The 24506-nt window shown below is 53.3% G+C and overlaps 8 protein-coding genes and 4 non-coding genes across 12 annotated transcripts; 5 read left to right on the top strand and 7 right to left on the bottom strand.

The window, feature by feature from the left end:
* Window positions 1–69: 69 nt before the first annotated feature.
* On the top strand, window positions 70–654 carry K452DRAFT_235200 (uncharacterized protein; the record flags this gene model as incomplete). Its single annotated transcript, XM_033537413.1, has 1 exon — window positions 70–654. A coding segment is annotated over one exon (585 nt), but the record flags the coding sequence as incomplete, so codon positions are not given.
* A 4083-nt stretch (window positions 655–4737) lies between these two features.
* K452DRAFT_t133 lies at window positions 4738–4828 on the bottom strand. The gene has a single exon. It is a non-coding gene; the product is annotated as a tRNA-Val (tRNA).
* Window positions 4829–5220: 392 nt separating this feature from the next.
* K452DRAFT_t132 lies at window positions 5221–5303 on the bottom strand. Its single transcript has one exon. It is a non-coding gene; the product is annotated as a tRNA-Gln (tRNA).
* Window positions 5304–5540: 237 nt separating this feature from the next.
* On the bottom strand, window positions 5541–6049 carry K452DRAFT_278018 (uncharacterized protein; the record flags this gene model as incomplete). The annotated part of the gene is made up of 1 exon (XM_033539349.1): window positions 5541–6049. A coding segment is annotated over one exon (186 nt), but the record flags the coding sequence as incomplete, so codon positions are not given.
* Window positions 6050–6321: 272 nt separating this feature from the next.
* K452DRAFT_t131 lies at window positions 6322–6392 on the bottom strand. Its single transcript has one exon. It is a non-coding gene; the product is annotated as a tRNA-Gly (tRNA).
* Window positions 6393–6797: 405 nt separating this feature from the next.
* On the bottom strand, window positions 6798–6868 carry K452DRAFT_t130. Its single transcript has one exon. It is a non-coding gene; the product is annotated as a tRNA-Gly (tRNA).
* Window positions 6869–9624: 2756 nt separating this feature from the next.
* On the bottom strand, window positions 9625–10380 carry K452DRAFT_301562 (uncharacterized protein; the record flags this gene model as incomplete). Its single annotated transcript, XM_033542460.1, has 3 exons — window positions 9625–9915; window positions 9983–10033; window positions 10084–10380. The coding sequence occupies 3 exons, from the start codon at window positions 10378–10380 to the stop codon at window positions 9625–9627; spliced, it is 639 nt and encodes a 212-aa protein (XP_033393545.1).
* A 573-nt stretch (window positions 10381–10953) lies between these two features.
* K452DRAFT_339467 (uncharacterized protein) lies at window positions 10954–12000 on the bottom strand (the record flags this gene model as incomplete). The annotated part of the gene is made up of 3 exons (XM_033545302.1): window positions 11414–12000; window positions 11271–11357; window positions 10954–11214 (listed from the first exon to the last, which is right to left on the bottom strand). The coding sequence occupies exons 1-3, from the start codon at window positions 11588–11590 to the stop codon at window positions 10954–10956; spliced, it is 525 nt and encodes a 174-aa protein (XP_033393544.1). The 5' UTR covers window positions 11591–12000.
* Window positions 12001–14195: 2195 nt separating this feature from the next.
* Window positions 14196–15395, top strand: K452DRAFT_321527 (uncharacterized protein; the record flags this gene model as incomplete). Its single annotated transcript, XM_033544400.1, has 3 exons — window positions 14196–14911; window positions 14967–15236; window positions 15309–15395. The coding sequence occupies exons 1-3, from the start codon at window positions 14561–14563 to the stop codon at window positions 15393–15395; spliced, it is 708 nt and encodes a 235-aa protein (XP_033393543.1). The 5' UTR covers window positions 14196–14560.
* Window positions 15396–15434: 39 nt separating this feature from the next.
* On the top strand, window positions 15435–15944 carry K452DRAFT_301558 (uncharacterized protein; the record flags this gene model as incomplete). Its single annotated transcript, XM_033542459.1, has 2 exons — window positions 15435–15608; window positions 15663–15944. The coding sequence occupies 2 exons, from the start codon at window positions 15435–15437 to the stop codon at window positions 15942–15944; spliced, it is 456 nt and encodes a 151-aa protein (XP_033393542.1).
* A 571-nt stretch (window positions 15945–16515) lies between these two features.
* K452DRAFT_301557 (uncharacterized protein) lies at window positions 16516–17924 on the top strand (the record flags this gene model as incomplete). Its single annotated transcript, XM_033542458.1, has 4 exons — window positions 16516–16857; window positions 16925–17194; window positions 17276–17722; window positions 17784–17924. 4 exons carry the CDS (start codon window positions 16516–16518, stop codon window positions 17922–17924), a joined length of 1200 nt encoding a protein of 399 aa, XP_033393541.1.
* A 660-nt stretch (window positions 17925–18584) lies between these two features.
* K452DRAFT_301556 (uncharacterized protein) lies at window positions 18585–20055 on the top strand (the record flags this gene model as incomplete). Its single annotated transcript, XM_033542457.1, has 3 exons — window positions 18585–18833; window positions 18897–19178; window positions 19276–20055. 3 exons carry the CDS (start codon window positions 18585–18587, stop codon window positions 20053–20055), a joined length of 1311 nt encoding a protein of 436 aa, XP_033393540.1.
* Between the last annotated feature and the right edge of the window lie 4451 nt (window positions 20056–24506).

Raw genomic sequence — 24506 nt, 5'->3', positions numbered from 1 at the left:
ACCTCTCACCCAAGCCACCACACCAAAGCATTGTCCGCTAACAAGACCAGGGCCCTCACGAGCACCTCCATCCGCATCGATGTCGGCCAGGGTCCGAAGCTTCAGTCCTTCCACGCGCACGAGGCCATCCTGCTCGCCCACAGCGGCTACTTCCGCAGCGCGCTCAAAGACTGCATCGAGGCCGACATGGAGTGGGACTCACTTCCGGACGCCGACCCCGACATCTTCGGCAAGGCCCTCGTGTGGTTCTACACAGGCAAGCTGCCGTCCACCAACGACAAGCAGCATCTCTACCGCGACCTCTGCCGCGTCTGGGTTCTTGGCGAGATGCTCTCTGCCCCCGGCCTGCAGGACCACGCGACCAGGGAGCTGCTGAAGCTCGAGAAGCTCGCCATGCCTTGCCCCCCGGACGTCCTGTACGAAGCGTACCACGACACCAACCGAGGAAGCCCGCTGCGCAAGCTCGTGCTGGAAATTTTTGTCAAGCGCAACACGGGCGGAGAGGCGCTCGAGAGCCTGACCAGAGGCTTCTTGAAGGAAGAGATTATGGCTGATGTCGCCACTGCGGCGCTCAAGAACATGAAGGACATGAAGTTCATGGGCAAGGATACTCAGTTGAAGGAGGACGACTACCTTGTTTGCTCTTCCAAGTAGCGCTGCTGCGCTTTCTCTTATGCCGCGCTGGATTTGCTCACATCTCAGTTGTCTCGAATGGAAGGAGGCTTAATGACGGGTTTTGCTTGGGATAGACTGTAGATCTACCTCTTGGCTTGCAGCTATGATCAATCTATAGATCCTGAGCATGCTTAGGGTTTCTCGTGAACATCTGCTGCCTGTCCTCTTGACTTTCCACAGGCCGTCCGTCAGTGCATGAAGCATCTACCCTGTCAATTCGTGCTTTCACAGCCGCACATCAGCACCACCCGCCATAATAGCCTCTACACTACCAGAAAAGCAAAAGCTGCCCTCTTTAGCGCCTCATTTCCTGTTAACGGCCTTGCACGCAGGTTCCCGCTCGAAAAGCCCATCCACAACGCCTCCACAACCTACAAACACCTTCGAACAAATGCAAAGAAGCCCTATCAAGACAGCGTAGAAGTCCAGCACATCCGCCTCTTCACCTACCCCAACGCCCCTGTGCTATGTCTCCACATACGCCACCACAGCATGATCCAGAAGAATACATTCCCGACCACGACAAAGAGATCGAGCCAGTGCCATCTAGAACTTCAACTGGGCGGCTGTACAAGACAAAGAAAGGCTGGAAAGGCCGGACAAAGCATATTTCAGGAACAGCGAAAGATAAAACGGAAGAGCATAAAGAATCAGACAGACAGCGACAAAGAGCCTGCAGAAGCCAAAGACTGCGCAGACAGTGCCTTGTCTGGTCTTAAGGGCAATGGAAACGAAAGATGGCACCCGCACAGCAAGGTTAGCTTACGTTTTCAGACCTAGAGCATAAGCAGCAGCACTGCCACTAATCCCCGTCTACAAACCCTCAATACTACAGTACCAAAACATACCGTACATCTCAGCGATCGCCCAACCCGACCTAACCGCGCACCCTTTGCCGTAGAGACGATAGATGGGAGCGGAAGAGTGAAGACTGGGGACTGAGGTGGTGTTTAAGGACGGCTTGTGGCTTAGTAAGGTTACTAGTTTGCTGGTTCGGGTGCGGGGGTTTGGGTGGTTGGTTATGGTGTGGGTGATTGCTAGTGCGTTTGAGGGGGAGCAAGTAGAGTTAGGTGTGCGTGGCAGGATGAGGAGGCGGGTAGGTGTTTGTGTTTGCTTGTTGCTGATTGTTATAGACGGTCTTATGGCCTGGACTTGCGGCTGATGGCTCTAGAGGGTGGTATAGCCGCATGGTTTCGGGGTAGTGGGATGGGGTGTGTGTTTGATGGGGCATGTTTGGCAGAGTGGTTGGTTGGATGGGCTGCTGGGTTGTAGATGCCGCCGCTGGACCTTGTGCATGCGGCCGTATCTCGCGTCCGCTTCCGCCGCTATGCAGCGCACTGTCGAGGCAGGGCACATCCAGGTCCGCGATAAGAGCTCCCGTCTTGCGAACCTACCCAACTACACGGTATCCGGTCATTCGCTTCCTTACTCTCTCTCTCTCTCTCTTTCCTCCTCTATTATCAGCATCGCCACCAGTCTTCCGCTGCAGACAGCGCTACCCTCGCTACCTCGCATCAACTCCATAGCGAGGTGCGCTCGCCCTTGTTCCTTCCGCTCGAGACGCGATCAACCACATCCCACAGCGCCTTCCTTCCTTCCACCACTACCGCATTTAAGCAGGAACGTTAGGTAGTCTTAACTTCTTTACGTGGTCTGGTGTAACAGTATCGAGAAGGCGGCAACGACAAGACTTCCAGATATTTCTTCCACGCCTCTACGGTTCTCATCAGCATCGCATCAATCATCCACGGCAGTTGCCTTTGCTGCACGAGCTTGCCTGTTCTAATAACAACAACAACCCAATATTTTCACCCTCAGGCACGAATCGCACCCATGAACACGATCGAGATATCGCTGCTTACGCGCATGGTTGGCCGTGATAGAGCATTGAGGGCTCTCTGTTGGTATGTCCTGCTCTTCTCTTTGTCTGCGGAAACTAATTTCTGATGTAGCAGGGCCCTCTATTCCGGTAGATGCAAGTGGACTTCGACCACGCGATAACAATACACTGGTCTACATACAGAGACTCCCGAAGTCTCGCTCTTCCTCACCGTCTATACCACAAATCAATCCCACCCATCCTCAACTACGCTCCATACGAACATTTGGACGAACCGTTTCTACTCAGCAAGTAGCAATACTTCCGGGGCGTTATCCTGTTGCCTTACCCATACTAATCTTCCTTACATTACCGCACCCATACCTTTCAGAGCCGTGCAGCTGCGCAGCATCCATAGTCCCGTCGTTCTGCGGGTCGAGATTCGAGAAACGCCCCCTAATACTTTACTGGAAGCGTGCGTAAGACGACCACCGGCTCGAGCCCCAATCAGCCCCCTTCGGACGTAGCGGCGCCATGCACCTCTCGCTACTCCGAGGTCAGGCTATTAACCCTTACTCTTCGATCTTCAACGCAAGTCCGTAGATATGCTACCCTTAATAATCCCGTTGTCCTACAGGTCAACAACAATCCTACACCACAATGCGCGTCTCTCTCCAGCATAGAGCGTACAGCGTCGTTTACTCTTCACTCTTCGCTCGCGCCGCAGTGTCGAGCAGCCGAGCGCGAGATCCAAAAGCTTGCATATGGCGACATTTCCGAAGTTAGCCTCATCCGGGATGGGTTAAGGGTTTTCAGATCATATTCACGCTCCTAGGCTACGCAGTATGAGTCCGCGCGCCATGTTGTCAGACCCGCAGGGCAAGTTTATCGCGGCGGTCCCAGTGGATACCGATATCTTCGCTCCACGGGCTCGACTACTCCAATTTCTGAGGTTTAAGCAGATGCCTTACAATTCTGGTTTCGCCTTCAAGCACCGAAGGAAAGACCGGTCTTGCATTCCTCAGGACCCTGACAAAACCAAGGCGGCGAAACTTCGACACAGAATCATAAACACCTTGGCCTTGGAGTCACATTCTACAGACACCCTGGCTTGGGGTTTCCCGTCTTGTCCTCCATGGACCGCCTTGGATAATTCGTTGCGGCTTGGGTCAGCTCGTGCCGGAGCATTATCTGATGCCAATGCATTGCCGCACTGCAACATTCACAACAGCTTTGCATGCTCTTGCTGCGCGTGCACGGTACGTGGAGTTCATATCTCCTTCTTCCTCAAGTGCGCATTCGGGACCAAAGTTGCGTCTTTTTCTTCGTCCAAAATGACGGGTGGGCAGCTTTTCGACCAAATTCTGTTGCAAATAACATATCGGCATGCTGACTGCTGCACTAGTCACACACACCAACATGCTCCAAACAAACACTGCAGTCCGTCCAAAATCAGCTTCTACCTCGCTGCTCCAGAGCCGACAATGTCGCTGGGGCAGGAGCAAACCGTGCACGCTCTCTCCTCCCCACACGCACGCGGAGCGCAGGGTGCCGCACAGCCCCTACAATGAAGAGAAAAGACATTAAGCCGGAGCTGGGAACGTCAAAGCCGTATGCAACCCCTTCCAAGTTTGCTTGTCCGAAACTTCTCTCATCAAGCCCGCCTCAAGCCCAGCCCCCTCCATCAGGACAACGTAAACAAGACGAGCATGTCTCGCAACGGTATTGAGAGAGCCTGGCACTCGCTGCCGGAGAACCCAATCACCCCCACAGCCAAGCACTCCACCAAGATGACCCTCCCCGAGTCCACCAACCGTAACCTCCGACGCATCCCCCACATCAAGACCAACCCGTCGCGAGCATCAGCGGCGGCATAACCATCCGCGGCCGCGGTTTCGCCCGTTTTCGCGCCATTCATGCCCCGCCACACACGCTCACAACCAGAGCAGAGTGCGCGCATGCGGCGCAGGCAGCAGGAGTGGCACGACCTGTTAATCTTTGTATTTGTTTCATTTTTTTTTTTTTTTTTTTTTTTGTCTGAGCCACCGCTACACTAACAGACAAAGGAGCGGCATATATGCTGGCTCCCATCACAGATGTAAAGAAGGCAGACTGCATCAAGCAAGAGATTCTTCCTTCAGCGCCGGACCACCTCCGCGCCGGCCCAACCCCCGCAAAAGTAAAACCGCAAGCAAAAAAACCCCCAGAAAAAAAGTCTGCGCATTTCCGCCAGACGCAAAAAATACCGGATGCGCGACTTGAACGCGCGACCTTCAGTGCTCGCAAGATACGATCCTGTTAGACTGACGTGATAACCAACTACACCAACCCGGCTTGTTGTTGAAATAACCATTCGTTGTTGTACCTATATTCCAACACCAAGACCACCACACCACCCGTCTCGACCACGCCCTTCTCCCAAACACACTCCCGCCGCACCTCGCAGTCTGCAAAAAATCAAAAAGCCCATTAGAAACGCGGCGCCGCACTTCACCGACCGAGCCCGCCAAACGGGCGCGCCCGCCCATCGGCCCGACCCAAGAAAAACTTCGCAGGCAGCCCACGCCAGCCTGCGCACCGCACACGCAGCACCCACCACCAGACAAAACGAAAAACGAGATTTCGCACTGTCATTATTTGTGTGTGCGGAGCAAAAGCAAAACCAACGCAGCAAAAAATTAAGAACAAGAAAGTTAAACACAAAAGAGATAAAAGACAAAAAGACAAGGTCGTGCCCGGGATCGAACCGGGATTGCGAGAATGTTCCGAAGCTCAGAATCTCGAGTGCTAGCCATTACACTACACAACCGCTGTTGTTCTGATTTGATGGTGGCAAATTTGGGGATTGGGCTTTTGTAGTGTTTGGGTGGGAAAGTGCAGGGGGAGGGGAGGGTGGTGGTGGTTGTAGTGGTAGTTAGAGAGGGCTGCGGGTGTTGCTTTTAGAATTGAGCGAGGGCGACATTTAGAAGAAGTTGAGAGTGCGAGTGGAAATATGTAGGCAGGGCGAGCAGCCAAGGCCGTTGTACGGAGTAGTGCTGTGCTGTCTCTCCCAGATGTTCTTGGTCCTGCATACCCCGTAAGCATCGAAGGGAACGCCCACCAAGCCGACGAGAATGAAATATCCGCATATGAAAATGAACCTGAATTAGATAGGTAAAACAATTTACTTGTCTTAGCCGCTGCAGTTTGGCAGAAGCTGATCTTCCCGCACTCAACAGCCCAGAACCGCAGATGATAAAAATAATTAAATGCGAGATATCCACAGCCACAACCACGTCCCCATCTACGAAAACTACAAACTCTCTACCTTCCACCCACCAGCAACCTGCTAGCCCTATCCTTATCCTTCCCCGATCCTTCACCCCCTCTTTACCCCTCGTGGAAAACACAAACCCCGAAAAACAAAAAAGAGAAAACTCCACGCACCAAGCTCCCCCCCCCCCCCCCCCCCCCCCCCCCCCTCTCCAAAACCAACCCACCACAAAACTCCCCTAAAACAAAAACAAAAACATACAACAGCTGGGATTCGCTAGTGGTCACCCACCTAACTACTAATCAGCCGGTTCACAGCTTAAAGATGGCAGAGCGGACGGGATGCCTTGTATTCTGTGACCTATGGTCGTATGTAACAGCAAAATTCTTAGTATTCCCTCATATCCCCCTCCAAACACCACCATTGTGTCGAAAAAGTTTCAGCCGTGGCTCGGCGTTAGCCCGGCATTACTTGCTAGCTCGCTAGCTCGTTCGCGAAAGCAAAATCAAAAGAAATTTTTAAAAAGGGATGGAAGGAGGATGAGAGGGGGGATGGCGGCCCAGAGAGCAAAAAATGCATCAGCCGCGAATCGAACGCGGGGCCCATCGATGGCAACGATGGATTTTACCACTAAACCACTGATGCTGTTTGATGTTGATGATGAAAATAATTTTGGCTGCTAGGCTTATGATTTGAAGTATTCCTGAGCCCAGGGGACAATGGACGGCGAAAACCCTGCTGCGAAAGAACTTCTTCTCCGCGCAAGCAGCAGCAGCAGCAGCAGCGTTGACTCCAGCAGAAATTTCGCGACTCCGGCGTTTCTCTAGCCTCGGCCAGCGTAAGCGAACAGCAGGCCACAACGCGCTAAAACCCCCCACGCCATCCATCTATATTGCCTTGATGCTCTTGACAAGAGCAAAAAGAAATGCATCGCCCGAACGGAGATCCACGCGAGCCACGGAGATGCTTTGCCGTGCACCGATAGGAACCCACGCAAACCCCAACGGTTGCGCATCGTCGAAACATTCTGCGAAAAAGCAAAAAGAATTCTGCGCCGAACGGGAATCGAACCCGCGCCTCTTGCTTGGAAGGCAAGAATTCTACCACTGAACTATCGGCGCATCTTCGGAAATTGCTTTGGCATTTTGTCTTTATGAAGTGTGATCTTGCCGACTGAGCAGGGGCCGAGGGTCGTGCGAAGCTTGTGTCGACGTCGTCTCGTCGGTCGGTGGTGTGCGGGGAGGGCGCTGCTAGTGATTTTTCGTCGGAGTGAGGCCCTGGAAGATGGATGACTATGTTTCGGTGCTGTTAGATGCCGTTGCAGGATTGTTGGCATTGGGGGTTTTTGTTGTGTTGCTGTCGCTTTGTGAGGGAGGTGTGGTATGGAGCATGTTGAGGCGAGAGATATAGCTTCTAAGCATTGGTTGTAGTCCAGAAAGATTTTTTAGTACTGTTGTGTGTGTATCGCGATTTGTTCAATGCCAGCGGGGTTTCAGCCTAACACAAAGCTTCAAACCGACCGACGCAATCGACCAAGCGGATTGCGCTACTATGTTCGCTAGTATGCTGGTTGCTGGTGCGTTGGGGAGTTTGCGGTTTGCTGTTTTCGCCTAGCGTGGTTTTAGAAGGTTGGACGGCTGGGCTGCTCGACCGTCGGTCGGTCGGTCGGCCTGTCGGGCAGATAGTCGGTCGGTTTGACGGTCGGTTTGACGCTTGGGCTTTGGGCGGGTGGACGGTCGGTCGGTCGGATTGGTCGGTCGGATTACCTAGCCTAACATGGGTATGAAGTAGTTAAATGCAAAAACTCTGAAGTAAAATAAATAGACAAACCATGGAAGCTGAAGAGCTTGGTGAGTCCCATCAAATATGGCTCTTCGATGTTACGAACGGTGGGCATGGGGGCTTGGAACCGTCGCGCAAAGCCTGGAGCATTTCGAAGCTGGCTTCCTTCCCGCAGTAGCGGCCGGCCATGTGCGCGGGTGCCTGAAGCTCCGCCTCGGGGAACCAAAGTCTATTGAGTAGGCCGCTTCCAGTTTTTTCGATCGCAGAAATCAGTTCTGGCGCTGAGCTTTCGGGCAGCTCGATCAAAGATCTCGGGCAGAGGAGACGGGATGAAAGAGTGTTACTCGCGGCAGCCGTGAAACATCAAAAAATTGGACGAATTACAGCATCGGTGGCCGAGCAGAGTTATTCAAGTCTAGCAACGCTGTGCCTCGAGGGGCTGAGCATGTTGTATGTCCTTAAAATCGCTTGGCCTGGACATTGACCAAGAAGTTTTAGGTGCAAAAGTATTCAGGGCGATATACTGCATTTCCGAAAGGAAAGTATAAGCCGAAGAACCTGAAATGGAAGATTGGCCGTGGATATACCCTAAGAAAACCGACCCTTGTACATCCGGAACGAAAGACAGACTATTGGTGCGCTTGCCTGAGCGGGCTTCTCGTTGTGGCTCTTTCCCAAGCCTTGATAAAAGAGCCGATGGATGACTACCGCTCCCCGCAAATTGCCCTGAAAAACTGTCCGAGATTCGGCCTTGAAAGAACTTTTCAGAAACAGCATCATTTCCAGCAGTGGTGGGCGCGATGGCGTAGTTAGGGCCGAGTTAGTGACTTGGTGCCTCTGGCCGCTGCGAAGCGGCGTCTGGTAGTGTGTCTTAAATTTCTATCGTCGAGATGCAGTCATTTGGTGTTCGAAAGGGAATTCCCTTTCTTAGCACTGCGGGCATTGCAGCGAGTTTCTCGGGTGTTTCCGAAACTCCGAACGCGGTGCTTCGTCGAGAGCAGGCGGGCCGGTTGTTTCTGGAAATGTGGTATCGTCACCGGAAAACGCTTTCATCGAGAAGAACGTGTTGTCTTGCGTATGGAGGGCAAAACAACGCCAGCCGGTGCTGCATGGCCTCGGTGGCTTCGTCGTGGTTGGCTGCCAGCGGATCGGAAGGCATGGCGGCATAGGACAAGCTGGTAGCTAGACAGAAAGAGAGGCCTGAAGGCAGCAGCATGGCACGCTGAAACCGTGATGTTGATGGCGGTAGCAAGGCAGAGAGGTAGGTAAGCGTGGAAAGGTGCGTCGGCGCGCTCATGCTGCCCGTCTCGAGGTCACGGGAAAGCACGCTGCCGGGGCATGTTTTCAGAGCCACCACATCCCGCGCCCTTCCAAGTCTCAACCACCTTACCCGTCCGTACGCCTACGAAACCTCTATCTCCCCAACTACACGGCGGCGCACGTCTCCTCTCTCTACGGGCCACAACCACGCAAGCGACAAACCCAACCATCAGCGCACACATCACCAACTCCTCTCCACCCTACCACCGCCTTCACCATGTCCACCCACGTCGACACAGCCGCGGACATGATACCCGACTTTATCCCCACGATCCTCATGCTGTTAACCCTCCTCTACGTCATCTACATGTGGTTTCGGGGCGGCGTAATCATGCGCTTGGGGGTTATTTGATTCCCTGCTTTCTGCTTCCTCCTTGGCTGGACCTCTCGGCTGGTGTATGTGTGTCCTTGTAAGTGCTGTATTTTTGAAGGTTGGTACTCTGAGTATCACTGATGTGTGGGTGTAGGATTACCGGTACGTGCCTAGGGTTTAGGAGGTTAGTTGTATAGATAATGGCGGGGTTTGCGCGTGGAAGAGCGCTGAGGATGGTGAGAGGAGCATAGGGTTGTTAACTTGTTTACTAAGTACTACGCTTTGCTAGCAATTCTTCTGCTCTTTTTAGGGAGAAGACGTGAATCAAATCAAGTCCTGATATTATCAAATGAAGCCTTTTTCATTCGACCTAAGAGACGTTTCCATCATGAGTCGCATTTCCCAAAGACAATCCACGCACCACCCTACCACAGCACCCGCCCCAACCTTCCACCCAACCACCTAAAGCAAAACCCAGCTCTCCCCCCCTAAGCACCTCAACTCCGCCGTCGCAACCACCTCCTCAGGGCACCGACTCTCCTCCCTCCGATACGCACAAACCGCATTCCGCGCGCCAAGATGCTGCTTCACGTGGTCGGAAGCGCTGCTCCCCTCATCGCAGAAGAGCTCTTCGAGCTCTAGCCGGCGCGCTAAGGCCTCTAGCTCCGTGACGAGCGCTATAATATGCGCTAGGTCGGGCTTCTGCTCTGTCGGCTGTAGGGCGGAGCGTAGGGCGGTGAGGAGGGCGTATTGCTGGGGGGTCGTTAGTGTGGCCGTGCGGGTTGGGTGGGGGCCGTATGGGGTAGGAGGGGGGAGTTACTTCTTTCGTCTGCGGCTTGGTGGACAGAGCGGCGCGTAGGCGGTATTTGCTCTATGTGCGGTTAGTAATGCTCTTTTGCGCGGGTTGAAGATGGGACGGACTGAGATTGGCAGGTTCTTGGGAATGCGGCTGTTGTGAATCAGCTCGAAGTCTTCGCCGAGCGGCTCGAGGTCCTCTTTTGACGAGGCTTTGGCAAGACCGTGCAGCTCCTTGGTAGGCTGGGGGAAGCTGGGCATGAGCTCTGCATCGCGTGGTTCCGCAGATGGCTCAGCAGCAGGACGGCCGGCCGGCTCGGTGGCTGTGTCTGTGGAGCCGGGAATGCACTGCCAGAGGCGCTGGTAGAGTGGGACAGAGGGTGCAGATGCGGGCGCGGGGAAGCTGCTGGTTCGGTCCGCCATGATGTGGTGTGGTGTGGAGAAGAGAGGTATCGGGGGCGTGGGGCGTGGACGAGTTTAATGTTTCAGGCCTGACTTACCGGCCGAAAGAGTAGGGCCGAAAGAAGAGGTGAAACTGAATTGTTGGTTCAAATCATAGTGGATTTGCCGAACTTTGAAATTGCCATGCTGCCTAGAGGTCCTTGAAGGCGTTTATGTGTGTGAGAAGCTTATATGCGTCGGTTGTAGCATTCGAATTCAGATATATGTATACATATTCTAGTAGCATATACACATGATCCATTGCATCTGCTCGTATCATAGCAGCATACAACACTTCCCAGAAGCAAAGCGCCGCTACAAAAAGCACATCATTATCCAACAGAAACCCTTTCCACCTCCGCGCAAGGAGAGTGTACACAGCAAACCCAAGACGGTAATACATACCATGCAAAATAGCTACACCACAAAGATAACACACCATTCAAACAAACACCACACAGCACAGCACAACATGCTCACAGCAGCATCACGCACTACGCACGACACAAGCAGCACACGCAAAAAGCTCGGTTCAGCAGCCTATACTACACGCCCCTACATCAGCTCGAAGAGCATCCCCCTTGTCTCATCCTTCAGAGCGGGCGTCGTAGCCCCAGTGTCCTCCTCGATGTCGATGAGCTTGGGGAGGACAGAGACATCGATTAATGGGCCGCTGGGAGTGAATTCGGCAGCAGCGGAGTTGTGGGTGGTGGTGACGGGGCGGGCGGGGACGGTGATGTGGTTACCGCTTGTAGTAGGAGCGGTAGGAGGAGCCGGGGTAGGTGCGGCATCGGTGGTGGTGTGGTTGCGGGAGTCCTGTCTTAATGTCGGTAGCGCTGTTTCCTTTCTAGAGACAAGGGGAGGGTGCTTACGAAGAGAGGCGGATTCTCGGTGCCGGGACGGTAGCCGAGGAGATGCACGATCTGCTCTTGGATATACGTGCACCATGTGATGAAGTGCTGCGGTGTTGTTAGTGAGGATTTTAAAGACCGGATGTAGGGAAATGGGAACTTACATCGTCATCAATCGGCTTCTCTATGGAGGTTCTGGGGCGGCAGGTGGGGGCCGGCATGGTGCGAGACCGGCGTGGAGGTAGGCCCGTGGTGTGGGCGTTCTGGTGGTGGGTGTGCCCGGTTGGGGAAGGACGCCGAGGAGGGCCGTGGTGAGCGTTGGAGCAGCCGGAGTGAGTCATGGTGTTTATATGGTTGTCGTTCTATTGAAGATTGATGGAAAGAGGTGTCGCAGTGAGAGATGGACTCGGGAAGGCTTTTTGGTGGTGATGAAGCCGTGGAATTGAGGATGTTGTCGAGAAGAGATTGATGGTAGCGGTGGAAGAGAAGAGGAAGGGAGGACCGTTTGTGTACGAGGGCGACTTTCAGTGCTACGCGCCTGCTACGCGATAGTGCCGCTAATCCTCTTTCAGGAAGGTGATGAGCCGGGGATTTTTCCGTTGGCTGCGTCGCAGTCGCCCATTTTGCGGCCGCATGTTAAGTATTATCGAGTTCTCTTTCAAGTACTGCCTCGAGCTTGCATGTCTTTGTATTTAGTGCCCGTCTCAAGCTTAAATATCGAGAAACGACTCTCCTTTGTAGAAGATGTGATGTCTTTCGATTTATATCAAGAAATCACTTAGAGAGACCTTCCAGTGCCCTTTATAATTAGAGAAGAAGCACCAAACCGCATCACTACACCCGCATGCGCCGTACCCACGCAACCCCAGCCCAAAAAGCCCCACCCCCTAAGCACATAAACCCCCAGAATCCTCAGCGCCATCCACCAGCCCGCCGCAGAGCCGCCTACCCCTCCGCCTACAGCTCGTCAGCACAGCCCCCACCCTCGAAGATGCAAATACAAAATGCACAATCCCGCACCCACCTCCCCGAACACACCCACCAACGCTCTTATTTCCCCTCCCGTTCTTTGTACTCTGCCGTCTCGCCAGCTCTATAAACCGCAACTCCTGCATCCACATCTGTAGCTCCATGCCGCGGCGTTGCTCCCGCACCGGCACGCGCTCCTAGGTGGGTGTAAAGAGGATAGGGTCGTGGTCGAATAGCGGGACGCCGGTGCCGATGCCGTAGGGCTGTTTGATGAATATTTTTCGTTTGTGGTGGGTTGTTTTGGTGGTTGTGAGTTGTAGGAGGGTTGGGCAGGTTAGAATGAGATGGTTTTAGGGATGGGCGCGGTGGGTGATGGGTGTTTTACTGTGTTTGGTAGGGGTTTATAGGTTATGTGTGTTTGTCACTGGTGTTTATATTTGACAAAACTTTGTGTACGGGTACCCGTTATTCTGCTGGCTTGTAGAATGTTCGAGATATAATTTTGGCAGAGGCATCATCACTGATACCTACTGCTTGCCTTTAAAGCCAATAAGCGTCGTCTCATAGCTTTTCCACCAGAGCGCCCAAAAGCCCACGAAAATAACACCACCATACGCGCAATTGCACTCTCTCAACTCGCAAATTCCAGCATTCAATCCACCCCACCCCGCCCACCTGAAACCTCTCTCCTCACAGCCCCTCCCCACCCCTTCGTTCCCTCGCTAAGTACGACCCCAGAGTGCGAGCAGCACCTTCACGACGACGAAGGCGGCGCCCATAGCGACGTTGACCATGTTGTCGAAGGCCCCCTCCTCCATCAGCACCTCCAGCTCGAGCGGCGCAGCAGCAGCAGCACCAACAGGCTACCAGCGTGTCAGTATAGTTCGTTCTTCACGTGCATGCAGAGAGAGGGGAACCACATACCTCGACGGCGGCATCGTGCTCCTCCACTTCCTCCTCCGTGCGCGGCAGCACCAGCTCCTCGCCCTCACGCAAGACGCTCTCAACAAACTGCAACACACACAACCGTTAGCACAGCCCACACCATCACGCCCGTAGACGCTGGATAGGCACGTCATATAGCACTTACCGCGCGCACCCTTCCCTCCAACTCCTGCAGCCTCTCCCTCTCCCTTTCCCTCTCCCTCTCCGCCTCCTCCCGCAGCACCTCCGCAGCGTAGACCCACACACGCTCCATGATGCGAAGGGATAGGTTGAGCCTCGCGAGCGAGTCCTCCATCGCGGTGTACGTGGCCGACGTGCGCTCGCGGCGCGCGATGTCCTCGTGGAGTATGTCCATAGCGATTTGGAAGTGGCGGTAGTTGGTGACGTTGAGGCGGAAGGGGGCGGGGTGGCCTGCGATGTGTATGTGGAGGGCGTCGACGAATCCTTGCAGCTCGGGGTCGGCGGAGCCGCTGGGGTTGCTGGGGGCGCCGGGGCCGTTGTTGTAAGGGGAGGGAGGAGGGTTCGTCGACATGGTTGTTATAACCGCGGCTCCGCATCGCTCGGCTGCCTAGACACGCACTTCTATCCCGGCGGAGCAGACTTCTAAGACGAAGCCTACACCGGCCCCCAATAAGGGGTGTGTGTTAAGTATGGCAAACAGTCGCTGGGCAGGTGCTATGGAAGAGACAGACCAGGACGAGAAAACGAACTCTCCTTAGGTAAACACAAACCTGAACAAGAGTCGCTGGAATAAGAATGAAACTGGCGCTAAGGGCAAGAATTAGTTAAAGAAGTAGTTTTGCCCCTGGTAAAATCCCTGGCGGCTTGGAACGATGCTCCAAGTTGTTTTTAGTATTGAATGTAGTGTTTCTTTTTAATTTTTTGTTCTAGAGCATTGGGATAATTACTCTCTCAACCTTTTATTAACGGGTATTGCGACAATTACTTTTTCCTATTCTTTTATTAATGGGCTTGCCTCTAGAGCAGCGGTAATTCATTTTTTTTTTTTTTTTTTTTTTTTTTTGACATGTAGCCCTCGCTAGAGGCATGGCTTTACCTTGGTTGGTTTACCTTCTGTAAACGCTGATAATGAGACTGTTTAGATTTATAAACCTTTCTATATAGCGACATACCCCTATCCTCTTTCTAGACGCTAATACGAAAAAGGAGGTTTTCACGAGGACGTTCAAGGTTGCGCCGCGCACCTACCGCTACTAGGCCGGATACAGTAAGTATTAGCCGAGCGCGGGATAAATGCCTACCTCTGCCAGCTCCCTTCCCCCAATAACTACACCGCGTCCCGCAGATTCTCTCTATTTTAACGCTATCCTGCCTTCGTCTTTCATTAACCCGTCCAACTTCCACCTTTACTAAGTATTTAGTTTTCTGAAGCGAAGATGACTAAGAACCAACGCATTACGCGCCCTTCTCCATCCGCCAGCCCCACTAAGGACCACGGAAGCCTTCGTGGCCGTGGCTCCACGCACAGCCGCAGCGGGCACATGAGAACGCGTGGCGGTCTTATGACGGCGCGTGGCGGCCTCGCCACTAATCCGTACCTCGCGAACGATGCAGTCTCCAGTAACAAGGAGCTTCGCAATGCCAACAACTCTCAGCTCGGAAACGATTTCCAGCGCGCTTCGATTTCAACTCTTTCCACCGGTACCCAGACTGAAAACATCAGCGGCGGAAACCAGCCGGGCGGTTCTAACGATGCAAACTCTTACAGAGCTAACCCCGGCCACGACGTTCGTATCTCCAGATCCATTTCTCGCATCAAGATATTTTCTGACAATAATATAGCAGAGTGCCAACAGCCGCACTAACTGTAGTGCACTTGAGAAGCGCATCGAAGCGCTGGAAGCCCTCATGGAGGCTAGCAACTTGGCAAACGCCATCGGTGAGGCGCCTACCAGCATGAACAGTCCTGCCGCCAACGACGAGGCTTTCGAGAAGGGTGTTGAGCCTTTCCGTCACTCGTTTGGCAAGTATGTTCTTGATGTCCGTCGCGTCACTCCGGAGCCCGCGAGCAAGTCTGAGGGCAAAGAGTCTAAGCCTACTGTTGAACTCGAGGTATGTTCCATCCCCTCTCTTACTTCCTCTCCCTCTTAAAGCTTAAGCACATACTGACATCAATCAATGTAGCTATTGACAGAAGCTCGTTCCCAGAAGGACGTTATGGATGCATCCACCGAACCAGTGACTCCTGTTACCAAAGAGTCCATGGCGTAGACTATCCCGGTCGTTACAGAGACACTTCCCAGACCGGAAATGCCTCAGCTCGCCCAAGAGGCCCCTGCTCTGCCAGAGACACCTGATTTTCGCACCGTCGCCTATGCCGACATCCCCCCTCAGCGCTCCGGCCGCACGGCCCCGGCCCGTGTGCCGCTGGAACAGCGCGCAGAGAAGGGAATGGGTTCCTTGCCCAAGACGGACCCTAAGATCGTGATGGCGAGCATGGGCATGAGCCGCTAGGCAGGAAACTAGACAGGCCTAGAGACGAAGACCGCCGACAACAGTGCTGAAACTCCGCATTTCTCTAGTGATCCGGCCCAGGCCCCGGCCCAGATTCCGGCCCTTACCCCACCTGAACAGAACCCGGAGAAGAAGGTGGAGTCTGTCCCGAATAAGGGCATGGCAAGCATGGAACACAGCCGGTGGGCTATAAGCAAGGAAGACCTGGAGGCGAAGGCGAACTCCCCCAAGCCCAACAGGAACATGTGCAAGAGCCGTTGGGCTAGGAAGGACGGCCAGAAGGGCAAGAAATTTCAAAAGAAGTAGTTCTGCCCTTGGCGTAATTACTGGCAGCTTAGAGCGAAGCGTCGAGAGAATGAAACTCCTGGTTTCTTTCAGTGATGAATGGATGTTTCTTTCAATATTTTTTTCTAGGGTCATTGCGACAATTACTTCTTCTTATCCTTTTGTGTTGGCAGTCTTGCTCCTTGAGCGGCTATAATTACTTAATTCTTTTCTTTACCGTGGAGTGAGATGCGCCTTGAATGGTGGCTTTACTCAGTGACTTAAAAACCTTATATCAGCGAATGGCGAAGACCTGGTGCAAAATTTCATGCTTCTAGCATTTTTTAAACAAAGAATCCAACAGGCGGCAGCGGCGCAGCAGCAAATATATCCTTTGTTCTAGGTATTACTATAACGAGACAGTTTTCACCAGGACGTTCTAGGCTACGCAATCCGCCGCTAGGCCTAATATAGTAAGTATTAGCCGGGCGCGAGGTAAATGCCCACCGCCGCAGCTCCTACTCTCCTCCCCACCACTTCTTCGCGTCCTACAACTCCATTACTGCCACGTTTCCTCAAACTTTCATCCACTACTTGCTCTTCCCAGTCCAAGATGGCCGGTAACCAAGGCACTTCGCGCTTTTCGCCCTCTTCTTCCTCTCAGCAAAACAACCGCGGAAGCCTTCGCGGTCGCGGCTCCACGAACCGCCGCGGAGGGCTTATGTCGGCGCGCGGTGGCTTCGCAAGTAATCCATACGTTATAAGCCAGGCTATCTCCAACCATATGCAGCCCCGGCAGGTCAACCGCTCTCAGGCTTCTTCCAGCGTCCCAGTTCCGAAGGACGCACAAGCTCCTAAGGACGGTATAACCACGGTCTCCACTGGAATGCAGACCCTCGAAATCGCCAGCGGAGATAAAGTTGATGCATCTGGCCAAGATGAGAAAGGAAACAAGGTTCGTGTCTCCAGTTCCACCCATCCAAAGTTAAATAAGAGCTTTACTAACGGGTATCTCACGACAGACTTCCGACGGCCCTACCATCTCATGCAACAACTGCATTATTCTCAGGAAGCGCATTGTGGAGCTCGAAGCCCTCGTGCAGAGTAACCACAAGGTCGACAACGCTTCCAATGCTGCGACCTCCGCCGACACCGATGTCAGTAACCTCGCCGATGCTTTCGAGAAGGGCGTCGAACCATTTCGCCACATGTTTGGCGACTTTGTCATGGAAATCCGACGCATCAGCCCGGAATCTCAGGCCAAGAACGACAAGGCAGAGCCCGCCATTGAGGTTCGTTAAACCCCACTCTCTTACTCCCTTTCCTTCCCTTCCAGAAGGCCCGGCATCACAGCACGTACTGACACCAAGCAGGAGCAGTCGCCGAAAATGTCCAGTTTCCCCAAGGACACTATCATGAGCGAGTCCACTGAGCCGACGACTCTAGTTCCCCAGGAGTCGAAAGGAAAGAGGCTTTCAGCTTCCTCTCTAGATTCTCCCATGCCCGATATCCCGCAGCTCACCATTCAAGATATGGCGAACTCAGAGGTTCCTGTCACGACAAAGACAGTTCCTCGCACCGATGCTCACACCGACGCAACCCTGCAGCGCTCTAGTCGCTTGCCTCCTAATCTTCCTCTACCGGAGCAACGCTCCGAGAAGGGCATGGGCTCCCTTCCAAAAACGGACATGAGGACGGTCAAGGCCAGCTTGGACATGAGTCAATGGGCAGGGAAGAAGTTCCCCTCGGATGCCACGAGCGATAACACTGCTACCTCCCCGGAGCAGTCGGGTCGCCAGACCCCGACTGAGACTCAACCTGTCGGAGCCGAAGGAAGACATGGACCTGGACTCGCCTCCAAAGACTAACCGCAACAACAAGGGTAAGACAAGTGTGATGGGAAGTCGCTGGGCTACGGGTGAGACGGATGCATCTTCGCCTCTGAGTCCTGATAAGAGAAAGCCTAGCATGGGCCGAAGCAAGTGGCCCAAGAAGACCTGTCCGAACGGCAAGAAGTGGTAGGAAAAGTAGATAACTCTGCACTTAGCAAAGTCATCGGGGGGAGCATTAGAAAGATGAATGCTCTGAGTGGCTTTCACTGTTGGATGATGATGGTTTCTTAATTCTTTTGTTCTAAATAATTGCGGCAAATGGTGTTTTCTCATAGCCTTACTTCTTCTATTCTTCGACGGGGGTAATAATTTGTTATACAGCGAGAAGAAGCTTTATTAACGGCATAGCTTTCTTTTATTAACCATTCTCCCTAAGTACCTATTAAGCCACCGGCACTTTAAAAAAATTAACGGCGGAGGAATAGCAAACATATCCTTTTTCTAGGTATTACTATAAGGGGATCGGTTTTCCCAGAAGGCTCTAGGCTATGCTTGCCGCTGCCGCTAGGATCGATATAGTAAGTATTAGCCGAGCACGAGATAATTTCCCCCTACCTCTACTCCCTTACTCTCACCCACCACCTTTTCTGATCCCGCTCCCGCAGAATCCACCATCGCCAATTTTCTTCTTTCCCTCAACCTTTCAATAACCTTCCAATAAATACGTACTTGACGATCGAAGATGGCAGACGGAAGCCGCTTCTCACATTTTACTTTTTCTTCCCCGTCGAACAACGGTGGAGGCTTCCGCGGTCGCGGTTCTGGAAACGCTCGCGGCGGGTTTGCTCCCATGCGTGGCGGTCTCGACAACAACCCTTTCAGAGCATACCAGGCGGCCTCCAATGATGTTGAATTTCCCTGCACTGAAGCCTCTCCACCTGGAGAAGCTCCTCAGGTGACTGCGGCCCCGGCTACAATGCGCAACCAGATACCCACTGGCAACCAGGCCGAGGAAGCCCATCACGGAAATCAGATCGCCGATTCTAACAACAACCACTCCGCCAACGTCAGCTCCGGCGATACTGGACAAGGCCAAAAGGTTCGTGTTCGTGTCCCAGCTCCACTACATCCTACCAAAACGTCTCGCTAACAAGTATTACAGAGCATCGCACAAGTCCCCAGCAACCCATGCACCAGCTGCAGCGCTCTCGAGAAGCGTGTTGAAGCTCTCGAGCTTCTCCTCCATGCGCAGTGTAATATGCACGCACCTGCCACGCCGACCACTACGACCGCTAGTCCCGCCGCCCATGCAGAGTCGCCCGAGACCGAGGAGGGCATGAAGCCCTTTCGCCATGTTTTCGGCGACTACGTCCTAGAGATCCGCCGCGTCGCCGCCAACCAGGAGCCCTTAAACAAGGCCTACAAGTCCGAGACCACCGAGCAGGTACGTTCACACTACCATCCCTCTCCATTTTTTCGCTAAAACATGAGCACTACAGCACTCCGAGCAAGAGCAGCCGCTAACAGTGTCTCGTATTTAGCAGGATTGCATGTCCCAGACCATGGTTCCTACGGCTCCCATCCGCCAGGAGCTAAGTGGCGAGAGCATCTCGGTTTTCAAGCGGACCATGCCAACGCTGGAAGCGTCCCAGCCCGCCGCTCAGGAAGCAGAGGCCCTAAAAGCCCCTGTCACTTCTCAAGATGCTGTGGCCCCGCAGATCGTCGCCGTTTTCCAAGAAAACGTGGCCCTGCAGGTCCCTATCGCCACTCAGGACACTGCGGCCACGAAGGTTCTCGTAAACCCTAAAGCCACTGAGGCCAAGACCGTCCCTACCATCACTTACAACACTGCGAGCCCACCGACCCCTACCGCCTCCAAGTATACTATAGCTCCACCGACTCCCACAGATTCTCAAGACCTTACTGCCGGGCAGGTCGCTACCACCCGGTCCACCCCACCGCCGCAGCTCTCTTGTGCCAGCACCAACTCAGAGCCCACTCCACAACGCTCACGCTTACCCGCTAATCTCCCTCCGCTGGAGCAGCGGGCCGAGAAGGGTATGGGGTCGTTGCCGAAGTCTGACCCTGAGAAGGTCAGGGCGAGCCTTCTCCTCAGCCGCTGGGCGAACCCCCGCGAGGAGGCGGCTCCTTTATCGCCTCCGAAGCCGAACAAAGGCAATACGAGTGTGAGTACGAGCCGCTGGACCTCAGAGACGGACTCTTCTTCACCCCCAGGCTCTGAGACGGGCAGCCAAAATATGGGACAGAGCCGGTACACGCCCAAAAATGGTCAGAAGGGACGGAAGTGGAACAGGAAGTAAACTTGTGACACTAGGCGAATTCACTGAGGGAAGATTTGGGGGTGTTTCCTTTGTTTGACCCGGGTTTGCGACAATTGCTTTCTTCCATAGTCGTGCGTTTAGGCGGGGGTAATTACACAGTGCAGTGGGGTTTGTTGCCATAGCAGTACGGCTTTGCTCTTTAGTTTGTCTCTCTACAGTGGCTCCTAAAATGGAATTTATAGATTCAATTGACGATAACCTAAAGTTCATTGACTTGTTCGCTTCGCTTCCAGGCTTCTCTACAAACCTGTGCAGGCAGACACAAACAACAGACACTGGCTATTATAAAAAGCCAGCGTCTCTGCACTGTTAGATAGAACAAGTTAAATCTCATTTTCCTTCTAGGGTTTCCACACGGCTGGTATAAATGGCAGAACCAAGTGCAATGGTTCGAGCTACTGCCACTGCGAAAAAAATGGCGGCTAAGGATCAGCAAGCTGGTTTCCATTCTTGAAACCACTACTAGATGCCAGAATCTCCGTCATTGCCGCAAAATCCATTCGAACAAAACACGTATACTTGAAATTTCACAAAGGAGACAGACACATGGTGAATGCACCCTGCCGGCTTTGTCGCATGCACTTGCATCAAGCAGCACTTTCAAAGAACGTCTGTTCACTTACTAAGCCCGACACGACCCATTCACTTAACACCTTAACAACCCAACCACCTCTAAAAGGTCTAGAGCAAAGAACATTGCGTTAGCGCCCTCTCTCGCATCTTCAGCCGCGCTTATAAATTTCCCCCAGCTAATTCTCCTCTATTCCTTTCCACTCCACTCGATTTTCGCAAACCGCACCGAGAATCACAGCCTGTTCACTTCCACTCGATTTTTGCCAAACGTACCAACAAAATCACAATTCACAATGGACCACAACAGCGGATTCGGGTTCCCCCCTAACAACTACAATCACTATGGCAGCCATGGCGGAATCGGGTTTCCCCACAACAACTTCAATCACTACAACAACCGCGGCTACCGTAGCCCTCGTCCCTACGGCGGAACGGGACCTCTGCAAAATCGGATAGCACAATCAAGAAGGAAGAGACCCTTAGATAGGTAGGTAATAATGAAGTGCTACTGCCTAAATACTCGAGTCCTACTACGTCCGAATCATCTATGTCTTCTTCGCTGTATAATTCCTCTCAGAAACTCTCCTTTTCGCAGCCTGAACTTCTCTGTTACCACGCCCCACTCCGAGCAGACCCGGAAACCAAAATCATAATCGAAAACGAAGACGTTTTACACTCGTATGTCGCTCGGGAAAGGCACGGAAAGGAAAGCTTTCCTAGGGATAGAGAGGTATGGCGGGATAAGCTGCGAGGAACACAAGAGGGCGGGGGGGCTGCATAGGGTAGTATGTGTAACATATTTAGTAGGGAGTTCTTTCTTGGCTGAGTACTTGAGGCGTTTCCCAAAAAGAATGGAAGCGTGTAGGGGGAGACTAGGTTATATGGCTATAGATTGTTGGCTAGTTGAGAGGGTAGAGGAAAAAGAATGTAGGCGGGTTTAAAAGGAGAAGGGGGTTATTTAGGGACATATATCCTCGAGACTGACAGGTTAAATATAAGAGCGTTAGTTGAAGGGGGGTTTAGTAGGCTGTGCTTCGTCTTGCTTCGGCCTGGTGTCTAATAAATTAACATTAGGTGTTGGACTATCAGGCCATGTTTCTTCATGCATTATCCTCTATATTCACTTTACTTTTTCGTTGTTTCAACACCCTGCTATCCCCTGCTACTTTCTACTAGCGAGCACATGACTGCTCTGCCTCTTCATGTATATAAAGCTCGCTGCCAGCCACTCATTTACAATCAAGCCGCGTTCTCTCTTCACTCGCACGGTTTCAACCATTCAACCCAACATTAGGTGTAAAAAAGATGAAGAAATCGGGGTGAGTAAATAAAAACACAGTACAGATATTCGCGTATGCTTCAATCGTAGAAATATATCAGTATGCTTTAGTAGAGATTCCCCTCGAAGAAGAGAGCTTTAAAATCTTAATTATCATTATCATACACGCGGATCAACTTGTGTGCGAAGAACCAAGACCGCGCGGCGGGCAAGAAGCTGCCCGGACAAGGGAACTGCTGCCAAAACTTTTGCGCGGCAGGGACTGTCCAGGAGCCAGCCATGGCGACAACCCTTAGCTTGTCCCTTTGCTATACCCCCAACACGGCGTTTCATCCGCGTCTACACAGCTCATTCTTGTCTGTTGCTTGTCTTGTTGCCCTCCGCACGGCAGGCCTTCACTCTCTTGCCCGACGCCCCTTCCTCTCCCTGCTGTCACTGACTCACTGCATCACGCGCGCACTCACACCGCTCCGGCCAACAAACGCATGCGCTTACGGTGACGGCAGAGGGTGCTGCCACCGGGTCGAGTCACGAGACCAGCTCACGGGTCACAAGCCTGCTGCCTGCCGTCCACAAACAACAGCAGCCACGACCTTCCTTCCGCCACTTCTCCCCGTCACTCCGGCCGCCTGCTTCAAGATGGCAACACAGCTGCCTTAACCTCCACACCTGTCCTGCGACGCTCTTCAAACCTTCTCCCCCCTTCTCCCTCTTTGTGCTGAGCTGTCTCCACGTCAAGGGCTCCTTAAGCCGTCTCGAGCTCACCGTACGCGCATCTCACAGTGACCGCACACAGCTCACCAAGCCCGTCACGGACAAACAACCGCGGCCGCGACCTTCCCACCGTCGCTCTTCCCTGTTACTTCCGACTGCCTGCGGCCTGCCTGAGTCTCAAGCTCAAACGCCACAACGCAGCAGACCTCCACCTCCGGTCGCTTGCTTCCCAAATCAACAACGTAACCGACACCCACCACCTTCTTACGTCATTCTGAAGCTCTCTCTCCGACACATCAACCGCTCTTCATCCTCTTCATCCGGCGCTTGCTTGACCCGCATTGACCGTCCATCCCATTTTCGCCGCACTGGATCAGGCTGCACCGCAGGGCACAACTTGCCATGTCCTCGCTGCGGTCGGCTACTTGCGCCAGCTCTTCGGACGCAAAGGAAAGAACGAGCCTTCTTCGTCCTTCATCCGCGACTTCACTCTAAAACAAGAACCTTTCGGATTGCCCTCGACAAGCAAAACATCATTTTCGCCGCAACACCGAACATGCAACAACAATTTCATGTCAGGCTTTTAGCCTGCTTTCGGCGAGGCAACTTCAACGCTTGCTCTCTCGGATGCGGCAACATTGCTGTCGTCCAGCCCAGAGAAACTCAAGGCGCGCGTCTGCCGGTGAAGAGACAGATGGTCAAGATCGCGCAAACAACCACCTGCTTGGCTACCTTCTCCTGCAATCCGAGCGCTTGCAATCCTCTTCAACGTTTGCACCGTCGAGGAGGTAAGCTGTCATAACCTCCCATATTTTATACAGCCACTGACAAGTTTCAAGGAACACTAGATACTCGACACACATCACCGGCTCCACTGGTTCCCCCGGCGGCTCCACCAACCCGTACTTCGGTCCTACTGCCCAATATCCAGACGATCCACCTTTGGAACGGCTGGCGGGCGCAGGGCTCGGTCGGACATCTAATTAATATTGCGTCTTTTTCGCAGGCCGTTAAGCTGCGAGGTCACTGTCCCGAGGTGCGCTCACTTCCCGCTCACGGGAAAGTCCGAGATGGCGTACAGCTTCTCGGCCGTGGGCCGCTACATGAAGCTTGAGGATGACCGCACTATTGATCAGGCCGAACGCCTGATGCTTATTGAGGACAGCTTGGTCAACGGTGAAGAGCGTCGGATGACCATTCATACCCCTCCCTCGGACTAGACCAACCAGGCTCAGATCACGGTCTTAAACAAGTGGCGCAAGCAGTTCCGCATCCGCAAGCGCCTCGAGAACACCCGCCCGGATCGTCTGCACTAGTCCCCGGACGAGAAGACGTTCCTGATCAATGAGATGGCGAAGATGCTATTGACTAGGCTGAACAGCTTATGCTCGTCAAGGACAGCCCGGTGACCAACGAAGTCCCCTGCATGACGGTTTATACTCCCTCCTTGGATTGGAACCATGATCTTTCCAATCCGAGGGGGAGTATGAATCGTCATGGAGTGGTCTTCGTTGGTTACTTAGCTATTCTCGATGAGTATGAGCTGTTCGGCCTGGTCAATGGTTCTGCCATACTCAGGAATCAGCGGACACGGTTCTGTACTGCATATTACCCGCGCTAGCAACAAGACGTCTCAGATATCTCCGCCCTCGTCAGCAAGCACCTAAACCACGCAGCCGTCTACCAGCCAGCACAACCAGCGCCCTCTCACGCAGTCGGTATCCTGCACGGCATACACACACGAACAAGCACACGCCCACACCTGCACACGCCCGCACCCACACGCGCACATCCACACACACACGCACTCACCCACCCACATACTCACGCACACGCGCATACGCGCAGTACAGTGCGCCGGCAA

Source organism: Aplosporella prunicola (genome assembly GCF_010093885.1).
Source record: "Aplosporella prunicola CBS 121167 unplaced genomic scaffold K452scaffold_26, whole genome shotgun sequence".
Taxonomy (NCBI): domain Eukaryota; kingdom Fungi; phylum Ascomycota; class Dothideomycetes; order Botryosphaeriales; family Aplosporellaceae; genus Aplosporella; species Aplosporella prunicola.
This window is presented reverse-complemented; position numbering and strand designations above follow the sequence as displayed.